The 15289-nt window shown below is 39.9% G+C and overlaps 1 protein-coding gene across 4 annotated transcripts in view; it reads right to left on the reverse strand.

Annotated features, from left to right (window-relative positions):
- Nucleotides 1-15289, reverse strand: part of MYLK3 (myosin light chain kinase 3) — a 61617-nt gene that overhangs the window by 30101 nt on the left and 16227 nt on the right. Inside the window, exons 1-2 of one of the 4 annotated variants that reach the window (XM_074583044.1) lie at nucleotides 9729-10019; nucleotides 7247-7370 (exon numbers count right to left, since the gene is read on the reverse strand). In XM_074583044.1, coding sequence (XP_074439145.1) covers nucleotides 7247-7255 — 9 coding nt within the window. In that variant the 5' untranslated portion in view covers nucleotides 7256-7370; nucleotides 9729-10019. Of the gene's footprint in view, nucleotides 1-5839; nucleotides 6089-7246; nucleotides 7371-9728; nucleotides 10020-15289 lie in introns of those variants that run through there. The other 3 variants (XM_074583043.1, XM_074583042.1, XM_074583041.1) reach the window with 3 other exon arrangements.

The raw sequence follows: 15289 nt of genomic DNA on the forward strand, positions 1-15289 counted from the left end.
CAAACGCCAAGTACTGTGCTCAGCATTCCTTGCTAATAATGGTCCTTACAGGAACCTAACAATGGGGGAAAAATTTGTTTTTTTAAGAACTCTCCTTGATATTGCTATTCCCCACTAATAACCAGAACACCATATTAAGGAAATTCTAAATCACGTAAGCAGTCATCTGTCCTACAATGAAGCCTGTTATGTGCTATATTCACCTGCTGATCTAGATATCTCTGACATTTTGCTTTGACGTCATTCACGAACACAGGAATAACTTCATCAGTTCAGGCTTAGTCTCAACACAAACTCTGCTTTGAAAAGGATTCGGAGCAAGAGACTTTGGGCACAAAAGCTGGTGGTTTTGCGAACTGTTCTCAGTAATCAAATACTCACAGAGAAGCCACTTGCATTCCTTTAGGTGAATGCTTAAACGTCTGGCAAAAAACACTGCTGCCTCAATTTCAGATGTGCAAAAGATCTCCAGCTAAATTTATAATGTCTTTCATCAAGTTGGAAGAAAGATACAGGAAACAAACAAAAGAATCTTGTCTACAGAAAAGCTCGTCTAAAAGAAAATTACAGTGCATGCCAGTGGAACTGCAGAAAGCAGCTAACAGACATCAAGCTTTCCAGAGCAAGAAAAGTGAAGGCAATTTTTTAAGTTTATCTCTCCAAAGCAGATAGTTTAAGAACAGTTGGGTGTGAATTAGAAGCCTTGAGTTAGGGCTAAACACACGACTAAACACAGTGATCCATTTCTCCATCTGTACCTCACCACAAATATCTAGTAAAACCAGAAATCCAGCGCACGTTTGGTGCGGCCATTTCCACCCCCGGAACAGTAAGTACCCCCAGTGCTTCTCTGCAAGGCTTCTATCAGAACTCAGGAAGTTTTGCTTCTGAACCACCTTGCTACCTTAAATCGACAGGCAACAGACTCCAGAATATTCATTTTAAGCAAGCACATAGATCGTTCTCTGCACTCACAAGAAGCTCCTGAATTAAAACTACTAAACCATCAATTTTGCAATTCTGCTATTAGATCAGTGACAAATTAATCTCCAGACGCATTACAGAGACAGCTGTAGTGTAAACCCAGATACACTGATAATCAGTGTTAGACTAAAAAAACAGCACTGAGTCCTGGCACCATAAAGCAAAATCACTCAGGGGAAAGCAAGCAAGTAACACTGTGGATAGAAGATCCAGGATATAAATGCTTTGGATTTCATATTAGTTGGTATCAGCAGTGTTTGTCACTAAAGGACAGTAGGGCAGTGCCAGCCACACATCTAGTAACACTACATCAAGATCTTAGTGTGAGAAATTAGGAGAGTAGTTAAAACACTGGGCTGGATGCTGGAAAAGACTGCAGTAATATTCTGCAGAGAGGTCAGCAAGTTACACCTAGCAAGAGTCTCTACATAGTCCATGAAAGTGATGGAATACAGAGCTCCCTGGCTCTTGTTCAGCCACAAAACAAGGGACAGGAAAATTCTGCAACAGTTTCTCTAAACAATCTAATGAAGAATGGATCTTAGGAAATTCCGCATTGACCATAACCAGTGGAAAGGGCACTGAAACAAGCTCAATGCCCCACAGCAAGGACTGGCAGCCTTCTACCTGACTTACCAAGACAAATGATCACTGACAGCCATGGTGAGAACTGCTGCACAGGGCCGGATGACCCAGTCAGCCGTTTGATAACTTGTGCCAGTGTTTTCTGGCCCTAAGACTGAAAATTCTGTATAAAGCAAACTCAGAAGAAACAAGAAGGTCATTATTCAAATTTGTAGCAAACTATTTTCTCTTTATAGAAAGAGAGGTCAAGGAAGATGCAATTCAAGCTGTGCCAATTCCTAAAGAGGTGCTGAGAATTAACCAGGACCCTGAAGCTGAAGCTCCCCACACTGGGCTTCTGGGGGACTTCAGCTGAAACTAGGGACAGGAACCCACCAAGAAAATATCCAGAACAGAGCTATTTATGGGAAAAGGGCATTTCTATTTGATTGTACCCAGCCCCATACAATACCAGTGAGCATGCAGTGGCAGTGCTGGAAGGAATCAGGTCTCTGAAAAGAAGCATTTGGGACAGCACATACCTGAAGTCAGAGGCATGCGTAAATAAGCTGGATGAGCCAGAAAGCACATGTACTGCTCAAGCCTGAACACCAAAACGAGGACACAAATGAGAGCGTAAAAGGTGAGACACAAATATAGAAGACAACAGCAGGAGGACCTGCTAGCCCCTGCTATCTCAATTCAGCCATGGGAGAAGGTGAAAACAAACCTGGTTTGCAATGTCAGAGACTATATATAGTTTACTACTCTAGTTTCTGGGATATGAACTGTCTGAAAGGATACTCAATAGCATATATTTAGACTGCAAACCACTATACACTGGTGCAAAAGTTAAATTGGAGCATATGACACCTTTCTCTTGCGTTCCCACAAAGCCTGGGAAGACAGTGTTAACGATTAAAATGCTCAGAAATTTTCCAACCGTGTATTTTTCTAAAAATCCCAATCCTTCAGAATGGCTTACTGCTTCCATTGATTTTTAAAATTATTTTTTCCAGTCTGCCCACCTTTCTACCAGATCTCCATAGCAGTCTGCACACAGCCTACCAGGATGCTGGACCCAAGGGTGGTAATTGAGACCTCTGCAGCACACAGACTGCCCCAGAGCCTGGGATCCCAGATGTAGTCTGCTGAGTAAAGGAATGACTCCACAGGTAAACAGGAGCCTGAACTGCAGGTGCCAAGGACTGGTCTCCATCAGGCCTATCAGGCAGCTCTGTAATCCAAGCATCAAATAACTACACAAAACGGGAGACAACTCTTCAAAGCAAGACTAAAACAAAGGTAATTGTTGTGCAGTGCAAGACATTCAAAAACAAATACACAATAGTCAAGATGTGAACCAAGAGTACCTGAGAAGTTCCAAATAACCCTACACAGGACTCCCAGAAGAAATAGCAGAGTCTGAACAGCAAAACAAGCAAGATATTATCCAAAAAAATGATAGTGGAGTGCACACCCTCTATCACGAACAAGAAGTAGGAGAGGAGCAACAAGATTAGCTTATGTGTAGGACTAGGTGACTTCAGGTAATCTCATTAAGTGACCGTGTCCTAAAATAAGAGTCAGCTCCAGCAAATCAGCAGAAGAAAGAGGGCAGTTAAAGGACTGATGCACCTGAACATCGAAGTTGTTCAGCTCATGGGAAGGAAAAGCCTGATGGAAATATAGGCAACTTGGTCTTCAGGCACATGTTAGGACACTTCTATCACCGCCTCTACTAATGAAGAGTCTGATTAATTTTGGAAACACAAAACGCCTCATCTTACTGCTTGAGCATGAACCACGCCCTCCTGTACAGCTGAGCAATAACACAAATTTCCAAGCAGTCTGTAAACACAAGTCAGGCCACTGTTTACAGAGCTGCCTAGCGTTATGAGTTCTTCCATAACACCAGGATCAGCTGAGCCAGCCACTTACTTCAGTACAAGAGGCAGATCATCAAGTACTACGCCAAAAAGAGACTACAGTCAACAAACAGGCAAACAAACAGGTTCCACACTGCAACCATGGAAATCAGAAGTGTACATACACTCATCAGACCCTGCTGGAACAGGCTCGAACCCAACTTATAGACTGCCATTCTACATGGGAGAATAGAGGTCTCACTAGTGTTAATATTAAACTTACAGATTAGAGCAGTTCTCACCAACTTTAGTAGGAACTGTATGCACGGTCCAAGACAGTATTTATCCCTATATGCTTCTCTGCTGGTGACATACTCCAAGAATGAATTTGAGTGCAAGCTTTGTGAATAAAACAAAGAATGATTTTCCAAGCGATAAACACGAGTTTGGTAAACTGGCTGGAGTGATGTAATCCAATGCAAGACATCCAAACCATAGTTATTTTTGATTCCTAGCTCACTGAGGACTAGGAAAACCAATAAATCAAACTAAATCTAAAGATAGCTTTTACCTGTGGACCTTAGTGTGTTTTCAGAGGAGAAGTATCATTATCACTAATTTTACAGAAAGGGAAACTGAAGCAACGAATATGAAAGAATTAGTCACCTAACAGATCAATTACAGAGAAACAAGATATTCTGAATCTCACTATAGCCTTAATATTATTGTGAAATACTAACTCTGCTCTGCGCAGAGCCAAGCCACAGAATGCCATGTAGACAGAGAACTGCAGTACTGATTTTTTTTCCCCAAGACACGACTAGTCCAAAAAACCCTGATCATTTGCTTTAACGGTTCTAAAGCCACCTTCTGCAGTCCTTCCTGAAATATCTTTCATGCAGTCCTCTGGCAACAAGCTAAAGAAAACCGCGTGTATTTCAGGGTGTTCGATACCCTTCTCTAACAAAAAGTTGAACATCGACAATTTAAACACATCATTATCTTTTCATCATGAAGAACACTTGAATAGTACATTCAATTAAATTAATAGACCAAATTTGTTTTTCTGCTATGTTGCCATAAATGGACAGTAAAGCATGTGGCCAGAGGGGCATGAAACGTATCTACTCTTCTGAGTCATTTTGTTTCTTATGTAATAAATGATATCCAGAAAATCATATTGTACTGTTGGCTATATTAAATCCACTACATGTAATATTACATTAGATTAATTTGAGGCTTTGGAACAAGATCCTACTTGTTGAAATTAGTAGCAATTTTGTTATTTTCTTCAACTGGGCCAGAATTTGGTTTATCACTTGATTTAGTTCATTTACTCCATTGGCTTTTTAAAGAACTAAACGATTACAAATATAAACTCTTTACGAAAGCCCATTAGAGCTATCATTGAGCAAAATACATGAGGAAATTCTTCCTTCAAAATTTTGAAAGAAGACAACCCTAAAAAACCCCCACTACAATCTGACCCATCCTCATTTAAAATGCAACTCCCAGAACTTTTTTTTTTTAATTACTTGAACTATATTATATGTACATGGCATCCTTTTCAAGGTTGCTTAAATCCATTTTCTGCTTCTGTCTGGATGGTAATCATCTCTTCAGCAACTCAAAAAGTAGGAAAATGCAAACAAACTGAAAAAACCCAGAAACAGTGTTTCCCTAGACTTCCTACCACTGTAGCAACCAAAACTTAACTCCACAGATAGCACTAAAACACGGCATGGTTCGATGAATATGTTATAATGGTAGAAAAGCAGATTCCTATTCTCTCTTCCACCAGTAACACCTCTACATCTCTCTCCTCTTGCCGGGTTTGCAGCCTGTCAACCGGGGGTTAAGCTTTCACAGAGTGAACGTCTTTTGTCTTTCGCTTTGTTTCCTCAGACCCTTTCGCAATGGGGTTCTGATCTCACAACTTCTAAGAGCACAGATTTGAGGTATTGAGCACCTGGCATTCAAGTTGATTGCACTGCTTTTACCATAGGTCAATGCAGAATTTGGCTCCTCATTAAATTGTCTCAGTGTGAGCCTGCGGACAGATTCATTGCCTTAAAACTCAGACATATGACAACCAAAGCAAAAAGCTGTAACAACCAACCTCCACATAATTGGAATGGCAGTCTGGCATCCTATGCTACAAACATACTGCTTGGAATAAGAGTTTTAATGTGCAAAGCTCTCACGAAAAATAAATTTATTTACGAAGGCAAAGCCTGCACTCATCATTTCAGAAACACCTCCTTGACATCGGCAGGTGTTTTGCAAGCCAACAGGCCGCACATCCTGGCCAAGAATGTCAAACACACACAGCCTTTTACAAAAGGCACAGGAACCAATACTGTGCCATCTAGAAAGTGTACTTTCAAACTCGGCTCGCAATAGAACACCAAGAAGTCCCTTACCGTAAATCTCTCTATGTAATCAGAAACACAAAATCCTCCCATGCTCAAACGAAGGGATCTGTGCAGGGAAGATTCTTGATATAAAGTTCCCATCCTGTTTGGCTTGTATGGCGGTCACCCAGGTAGCCTGCAGCTTTTTACTGAATAAAGCTGCACAGCCTCCCTGGATCTTGCTAGAATTCTGCTCGTGAGATAAACTAGGCATTTCATCTTATCTAACACTACACCAGGCATTTCAATCATTTCACTTCCTTATCAGCAGTACTAAGTTCTATCCGTATCCCAGCAACTCACTTCCTGAATTACTGATAACAGCTACTGTAAGGCACGGAAACAACAGAAGACGACAGCCAAATCTCTTGAGTCACTAGAGTCCCTTCTTCGCATTTCTCTGTTTCTTGGCTTATTTTTGCCCAATTTAACTTTGCTTTAGCTGTAACTTAAGGACGGCATGTTTGCCAAGCAGTGACAAGACTGTCATTTATCTGACTGCTGTTCTTTTTTTCAGTGACGCTGATCACTGCTGCAGGATATTTGCTTTAAAATAATATGATTATTATATATAGGGTTTTGATTCCAATTTCTTAAGCAGTAACATAGGAAGAGAGGGACAAAAGAATGGACAAAAAACGACAAATATTCACCCTTCATCAGAATTCATTCTCCATACCTATTTATGTCTTCAAGCACTGTTTCTACAGTCTGATGCTATGACATACAGCCATTCACTCCAGTCTGTAAAAAACCTTACAGCCAAACAAAAGTACTCGCACAAATCTATATTGCCCTGAAGTCCATGTACGCATATTTGTGAACCTCTAGATTCAGAATCTCTTCACATTTTTTCTGCCTACACAGTTAGATGAATGAGCAGCCAGAATGCAGACAAATGTTCTTTCTCGCACATTTGGCTCTCAACTAATGAATTCCTTTTAATTTTGCCTTGTGTTAAACATGCTTTTTTAAAATTAAGTTCTTACCTATAAGATTGTGCCAGTGGAGTACAAATACACATAGACAACAGACACCAAGATGCTGTATGACCTAAGAAGGAAAGTAAGTTCTGGAGAAGTAGATGCAAATCCACTTTCAATTTTCATCTGTGCTGTGCCTTCCTTTCCCACTCTGCCAACAAGTTACAGTAGAATTAGCTCTGTTTGATTACTAGCTACAAGTGATCTAACATTAACCTGAACCTCATCAAGCATGGGTAGACAAAATGACAGCCACCCACTATGGACCAGCAGCCTTTGAGCAGATGGACAAGCATCTCAGCGGCACCTGGGCTTACCATGGGTCATGTCTTCACTGCTTAAATGAAAATAGAAGTGTCCTTTACCACAGGATGAGTGCACGTGCGCTCCCCACTAAAATAATCAAGCAAGCAATGGAGATAAGATACCGTACCTTTATCATTACGATCTAAGAGATGTCAGGTCCAGAAGTGTGGGTATAGATCTGGCTACCCCTTTCACAGGAAACACAAGTGCCTCGTTTCCACTTGGGTTTGTACAGCAAGATAACCAATACACTGTTAAAAAAAAAAAAGAAAAGAAAACCAACATGAGTACAGACAAAATCAGTGAATTAAGGTGAATGAGGAACTCTCACAGGGCAAAAGCCAGAGAGGAGACGGCAATGCTTGCTGTGCCGCAACTATTTTTCACTGCCTGGCAGGGAATGTTTTTCAGGCCATTCAACGAACAAGTGAAAAGGCCAGGGGTTACCTGGGGTACAGGAGGATTTGACCACAGCTCATAGAGGTGAGATAGTTCTACCAAGAGGTCAGTAGTCTAACATCCTGGCAAAGGTTCTAACAGGTTTGCCATCCTGGCAAAGGTTCTAACATCCTGGCAAAACATCCTGAGGCTGCCCGAGACACTGAACTCGGACCTCCAGAAACATAAGGTCTGTCTCAACTGTCAGACTCCTGCATAGTTCTAACTCGATCTCTGTGCTTTGGCTTTTCCACCTGTTAAACTCTGCCTAACTCACAAAATATTTTCAGAGCTTTAGAATCTATTATTACTATTCCCCTTCGTAAAAGGCAAAACCAACCCATAACTCCTAGGTCAAAACTGTCCCAGAATTTTTTAGATGCATCCGCTAGCTCCATATGGTGGTAGAGGGAAAAGTGGTGTCTTCTGCGCAGTAGGCAGGGAGCCTGCTGCTGAGCCCTTTTGCCTGGCTAGGGTGAGACTGCTGCAGACTTTGTGGCAGCACCTCGAGCCGTATTCCTGGCATTTGCAGAGGAAACACTATCCAGCCACTCTCAACGGGAGAGGAGCCTATCCACATGGGCATCAAGCTCTTAAACACAGCCTTAAGGGTTTTTTATTAACATGTAACTGATGGTATGAATTAAAGACCCCTAGTCCATATCCTAAGAAAACAACAAATACTACAGCTATTCAAAAGGTATAGTGCTTAATAGATGAATCAGGAGATCCTTAGACACGGGGGAGGAAAAAAAGAATTTTTAATACATTTGTGACTTATTCCAATAGCACAAATAATCATGTTGTTACTCCAGATTTAATAAAGAGATGCTATTACTTAATGTGGCAGCAGAGGCATGTACAGCATGTAAGCGCCATGCCACAGGGGAAAGCTTGCATGACAAAGAGAATCCTTTAGGAAATTTGGCAAGCAGTCCAGAACAAGCAATGCTCAGCCTGCAACCTTCCATTAGCAGATCTAAATACAGAACTGTAGTGTAAAACAACACCTTCCTGCAGTATTTTCATTAATTAATATTAAGGATATAATTATTACGGTGAGGAGCTTCACTGACTTTGCTTTTTCTCCATTTTAGCTTCTGAAAAAAAATAAGTTTGGAGCTTTTCTTTCCCCCATTTTCGTTTTGGATCTTACAATGACGATTCTGGACTCTGTTTTCAGAAAAGTATTAAAAGCAACAAATCAGTAGCAACTACATAACATCCAATCCACAACAAGGAAGTAGTCTACTTCTCACAAAATTGAATGTATTGCTGCAGACAGAAAACAGGCAATGGAACACAGGACTACATTTTCTTTAGTACTAGGGAAAAGTCTAGTGGATTTTATATACAAGGAAAAACAGAGTTTCATGTCTTGCCCTAAAGCACGAAGAGCTAGAGACAAGGAAAGTGGTCATTTTGCATATAGGCATTCCAGTATAGGCTTCATAGAGGTCATGAGACATCATTTACTTATAGAAGAGATGCAAAGCTTTTCCAAAAATAATGCAAGTAACACCTGACAAATGAAATCAAGATCAAGGTTAGTACTTCAGCTTTTAGAGCAACTCTTTGACTCTGCTATACTTAGACTCCAAAACTCCATTTCAAAACAAAAGAGGTGTTTGACACTGAGATCAGTGCATCCAGAGTGAAGACCAAGAAAAGGAAAAAGGTAACATTAAGAGACTATTAATTATTACTAGCTTCCCCAGCCAGCTGCTGACAGATACACGAATTCCTGCCCTAACTAGAGTTAAATGAAGGGGCTCAGCATTTTTGAGGTGACCTCTCATCTCCCAGCATCAGCCTCCGTGAATTAGGAGGAGGTGCACTGCTCCACAAACACATGCCATTTTCAGGGAATTTATAATCTAAACAACATTCCTTAGCTGAAACGGTTAACATGGCAGTTAATACAGAGTATCTTCCTTCCTGAAAATAAATAAGGAGAAGCTTTAGTCCATTGGACATTTCTTTCACACACATTTCAAGAGTTACTAAATTACTGAAGTATTTTAGAGCCTTTTTGTCATTAATAATCAGGGGCAGGGAGCTACTAACACTGATGCCACCCAGTTTACCTCATTGTGACTTTCCCCAAACATCTAACTGAAGGTTCACAGTTCTCTTCCAAAAGGGATTTCCAAACTCTACCAATAGCTTACCCTTTCATTACGCTTCCATCCATGCAAGAAGCTAGAACTGAATGCCAGCATCCAGGAGTGTTCCCAAGGAAATGCAGGCAGAATCAGCAGGCAGAGTATTGACACCAGAAATGTTCAGGTCCCCTTCTGTATCTGATCAGGACAAGCATTCAGGAGTCTGTGAAGACTTGGACTGATGAGGCATTTTCTAAGAGCAGTCAATTCCTGGTTGTCTCTGTGCCAGTATCAGCACATTTCTAGAGCTGCTCCACTCACAATGGATTAGTATTAAAGGCCAGGTCTGAAAGCCTCCCCACCTCATTAATATTAATTTTATATTTTAAAACCCATTCACACAAGGACTCATTCCTAAGGCTAGGAGCCTCATGAATTATATTCCATTTTTAAACCTGCAGTATTCACGTTCATTGTTTCAGAAGGAAAACACTTGCAGAGACAGCTTTAGGCAGGCCGCTTTTGTTTAAAAGAATAGGATCTAAAGCCCTGCTTTAACTTCATTAGCCCACAAAGATTTGCACTACAAGGAATCCTGCCTGCAAAGCACAAACACAAGTACAACTGTCAGCAGATTTTCATTCTTTCATTATTCTGCTTTTGTTCCAGCTGCCAAAAGGGGGTGGGTATAACATCTGCAGCTGAATAAACTCATGAAAGGCAACTTACCTAGCGAACCGTTCAAAAATAACTACAATCACCATAAAAATAAGTTAAAAGAGACAAAGTGACTCAGTACCTACTTTGTCTCCCGGCAAGCATGTGTGGATGATATTGCATTCAAAGCACACCATCTTACATAGCAAACCTGTCTTTGATGGTCATAAAAAGGGTCCAAAAGAGAATAGAATGAAGCCTTCTCTGTAAGGATGGGGGACAATTTTTGGGTAGTTATCTTTTACTCCATATAGCACAGAGCCTTGTTACACAGGTCAACCCTTCCAGCAGCAAGAAACAAGTTTGGGATACTGAGGCAGACAGCGCCTGCACCCTTCTAGTCTCCTCTAACAAAGGAATGAGCAGCAAAAGGAAAAAATAAGATGAATTGTTCTAGTTTTACTTTATTCTCCTTTGCAAAGCATTTGTTGTAACGCAGATTTACTGTCCAAAAGCCTGCTAGTTTTTAATGTGGAGAAGCAACCTTTTGTAAAATCCTGAAATCAAAAGAATTTCACATCATTCCTCCACTTGCCTTCAAAAATCCCAACCTTGTAATAGTGAGAAGCACAGATCAAGCATGTTTCCCAGAAGTAAGATGGGATGAGTAGGCTGTCACTTGAATAGTAGATTTTATCAAGCTCCTACTTTGCACAAACACTATTCTGTACTTTTGATAAACAATTAACTCAATTGACACAACCCTCTCTTACCCTCTTGCCCACCCTGAGGCAGCCACAAAGCACAGTTGGTAATTACAACCTCTCATTTCAATGGTCCATTAACTAGAAAAGACATCATTTTTGTCAGTAAGTCCCATAAAGTACACATGCAGCACCAAAATTATACATCCAATGAACATATGTGTAGAAATCAGATTTATAGGATCCTTTACATTTGAGTTTGAAATTCAGAGGTAACTATTTAAGGTGTATTTTAACTTTGCCAGTCTGGATTACTGACTTCTTTCTTTCTTTCTTTAAATCAGTGTCCACTAAACAAGGTTCAAGATCCTCAAAAACCTTCTTTACAAAATGCTTCCTCATTTTGAATCAGCTCTGAAAAACAAGGATTAACACTCTCAATTCCACTCCCAGTGGTGGCAGGGGATCTTGTTCATCTTACACATTATGTCTGCATCTGTTACCCACAAGAAAAGCCCAGTAAACTCACAACTAAGAATACAGATGGGGAAGCCCAAACAACACAAAAAGAAAAAAAAAATATAGCCTCTGGAGAATTCATTTCTCAAACCGCCTTATTTTTAGGTAAAAAGAAACTGCTCAAGTCTGAGAACAGCTTGACTAGCAGTATTCTTACTCCTCCTACAGATGCAGCACCTCTCCCTCGTTCTCCAAATTGCCCTGCTCTTCTTCACATCTCCAGATACCTGAAACACATGCATTGCTTTCTTCACCATGATATCCTACAGAAGGTGTCCATGTCTCTCTCCCAACAGCCTTAACACACCCATCTTTAATTCTCATCATTCCACCCTTCTCCATTCGCTAGCTAAGTCTAGCTTTCCTTTTTTCTACCCCCACCATTCCTAGCTCAGTCACTCTGGTCCCTGCCTCTTCCCAGGTCTGGAGTGAGCCACAGTTACCCTCCTCCCTTTGCTATATAAGGAAACTCCACTGCAACAATAATACTTGCTAATAATGAGAACCGCATGCCTGAAATCCCAGAAACTGAGATCAATGCAATCACCATACAGTAACAGTCTGCCACTGACCTTTTAAGTCATTGTGCTTTTGAGTATTATTGCAGTCATAAAGAGCGCAAGCTATCAAAACCCCCTTTGCTTCATCAGAAAAGAAACAGTAGTTAATTTACAAGCAGCAAACAGCAATCTCGGAAATAATTAATCTACTATAATCTCAACCCATCTGTTAGTCTCACAAAAAAAAAAATCTATATATCATTTTTGAGACTTTCTCAGATTCCCCATGTTCAAATAATTAACATTCTTGTTTCCCAGAAATGCATCAGTAACACAGGCATTCAAAATAGAACGTGTCCCCTGCTCTTTTCCATTTGCTGTGTTTTTATTTTTGATCTTTCTATAGTTGGTAGGAGTAGGGTTCTGTTCATTTTGTTTTCAAGTTCTTGTAATACATTAACAAGCTAATAAAGATTTTAAAAGACAAAACAATATACTTTCCTACGTACTGTTGCCATCAGTCTCAAAATCAAAATTGCTGAACAGTACAAATTGTTAAAGTATCTGTTTCCTCTTCCAAACTCTGTACTCCTTTAACCTTTTTTTTTCCAGAACTACATTTAGATGCATACACATGAGCTGTACGTAAACGTGAGCTTCACTGTTGCTAAGTAACTGTGTGCCAGTAGATAGCACTGTGAATGTTGTAAGCAACATCATACAAGTTGCCAAGTTTGTAATTTGGCCAGCGCCAAGAAATGTAAACTAAATATTTTGGGTAAGACTCTCTGATCTTTTTAAAACAGGCATGAGCAACAATGAAAGAAAAATACATTGAGAAGTTACTAGACTCATCAGCAATCCTACATGCTGTGGGACACCTCCCTATCAGAACAGTTAGGCTATTCTTCAGAATGTAGCTATTAGTATTTACCTAAAATTAGGCTTCTTTCTCAGTTTCCATTCAGCCCATTATTCACTGCTTTGAGGTACTGTTTTCAAAACACTCCTCTATGTGTTAGAAAGACATTCCATCATTTTAAACATTCAGTTAATTAAACAGTTTGTTTTAAAAGTACCTTCTTGAAAACCTTTTTCAAGATGACAGGAAGTAATCATTATGCTTCACTGTTTCAGAAAGCTAAAGTAAAAAGCAATTATGCCTTAACCCTTATTCTACAGTAACATAGTTTCCTTAGTGAATTTTTAAATAATTGAGCCTTGCATTTCTAACTTCATTCGAGGTTATACATCAACATTTTATGGTTTATTTTAATAAAGCCCTCCAGCTGACAGTCTCATGCAAAATTAACAGCTATTCTTTTCAAGAGTTTCTTACACTTATGCCTTTTCTCTGACTTCTGTCTTGTGTTCAAGACAAAACCTGTCACAAGACAGATTTAGTATCTAGTGCACCTTTTATGCATTACGACAACACTAGATCCAAAGACTCATGAACTATGCTGTTAATAAACTGTATCCCTTTAAATAAAAATGTCCTTTAATACATCAGAATTATTTTAATCACCAAAGTAGTAAATTCCATTGATAAAAGCTACTTTCAAATACATTACAAACTACTGTGCAGTGCCAGTAAAAATCAGCGTTAGGACTCAGTACGGTTTATTCATTTTACTGAAAACCAGAACTCCTGGTTCACCTGTTGCTCGAGCTAGTTCAGTCACCTTAGATGAAATGCTGCTTTGCTGTTGTTGAGGATCAGGACCTGGGGCCCAGACCACCTGCATAGCAGACTCCAAACACCCATCTCATCATGACACATGTGCATGTACACAAACACACACGCTCTGCTCCACAACATCTCCAAATAAAGCAACTCAGATCCCAATCTGAAGATTTGTCTTTATTAGCAACGTATTTTCAATGAAATATTCAAGAGTTGTTTATTCCAAGACAAAACAAAAACCACTGAGACTTGGAAAATTGCCAGGCTATTAATGTTTGTACTCCTGATGTCTGGAACACTCACTGTTCTTAACAGCACTTTATGGTCTTCAACGCTGTCCAGGATTAAAAATAGTATTTATTCCTTAACCCTTATGACAAAATTAAAGACTTAGTTATGATTGAGAGAAATGATGCACAGTAAGAGTCCAAAGGCAGTATAACTTTTATCAGATGGAGGTTCTATGTACAAAGCTAAGTAGCACCAAGAAAAGCAGTTTGTGGGGCTGGGAGGAAGATGAGGGAGGGGTACCTGACTTTTTCCTGGGGGATGCGCTGCATGACGACACCAAATGATTCATGAGAATCATGTTTTGAGCTTCAAATTAAACTTCAGTGAAAGCAGTTTTAAGTTTTCTTCTGGAGAAAAAGAGAAATACACAGATTTATCCATTTCCACTGCCTTCTGCCTAATCAATTTCTTGCTTTTTACTTAGATTGCACATCCTATTCAATAGCCAGCAGCTATGAGCAGCCCTTTTTAAAGTAAGAGCAGAAAAAATCCCACTCTAGTACATTAATTTACAGACGCTTTCAGTCCATTATGAACTCACAATATCTACTGGAATCGTGCAGTGTATTTCTGTAGTGTGTGATCAATGACAAGGCAGTAAAATTGATCATCTCAACAGAAAAACTGTTTAATCAGATATAACTTTAGGGCAGTCAGATTTTCTGTAACTACTAGTGAGTTTTGAAACTGACAGCCTAAAGGAAAGAAGAAAAATTATTCTACTACTTACAATAGCTGTCCTACCATCCTACCTAAGTGACAACCTCCAAAAAGGTTAGGCAAACAACTGGTGAAAGCAACATCTTGAAATGCTACAGTTAGATTTGCTAGAGGATATTTGTCAGAATCTACAGTGAAATAAAAAAGTAGGAAGCCTGCTACAAAACACTGATGACATTGCTAATACTTTGAAGGATAACAACTCACTTGAAAACGTTGGTTAAACTTGTTAACATATGCTCTGCTCTATTTTCATAATAAGCAAGATGTGAGAGACAACAGTAAATCTGTAGAGTGAAACAGTTGGTACGGAGAGCCCAACACCTGCTACAGGCAGACCTGGTTCTGCAGACCAAGCACTCACTAACAGTTGAAGGACATCTTCAAGGTCAGTCTTTTGTAAAAGGAACCTACTTCCTGCTCCCCAAGACCATTCTGTGATGCAAACTTAAGCCCTGGAAGTAGAGACTAGCATGAGATTTGCTTCAAACACTGACTCCTAATCCAAACAAAAAACATAGATGCGCCTAGAGATACAAAATAGGACAC

Source organism: Larus michahellis, chromosome 4 (assembly GCF_964199755.1).
Source record: "Larus michahellis chromosome 4, bLarMic1.1, whole genome shotgun sequence".
In the NCBI taxonomy this organism is placed as follows: domain Eukaryota; kingdom Metazoa; phylum Chordata; class Aves; order Charadriiformes; family Laridae; genus Larus; species Larus michahellis.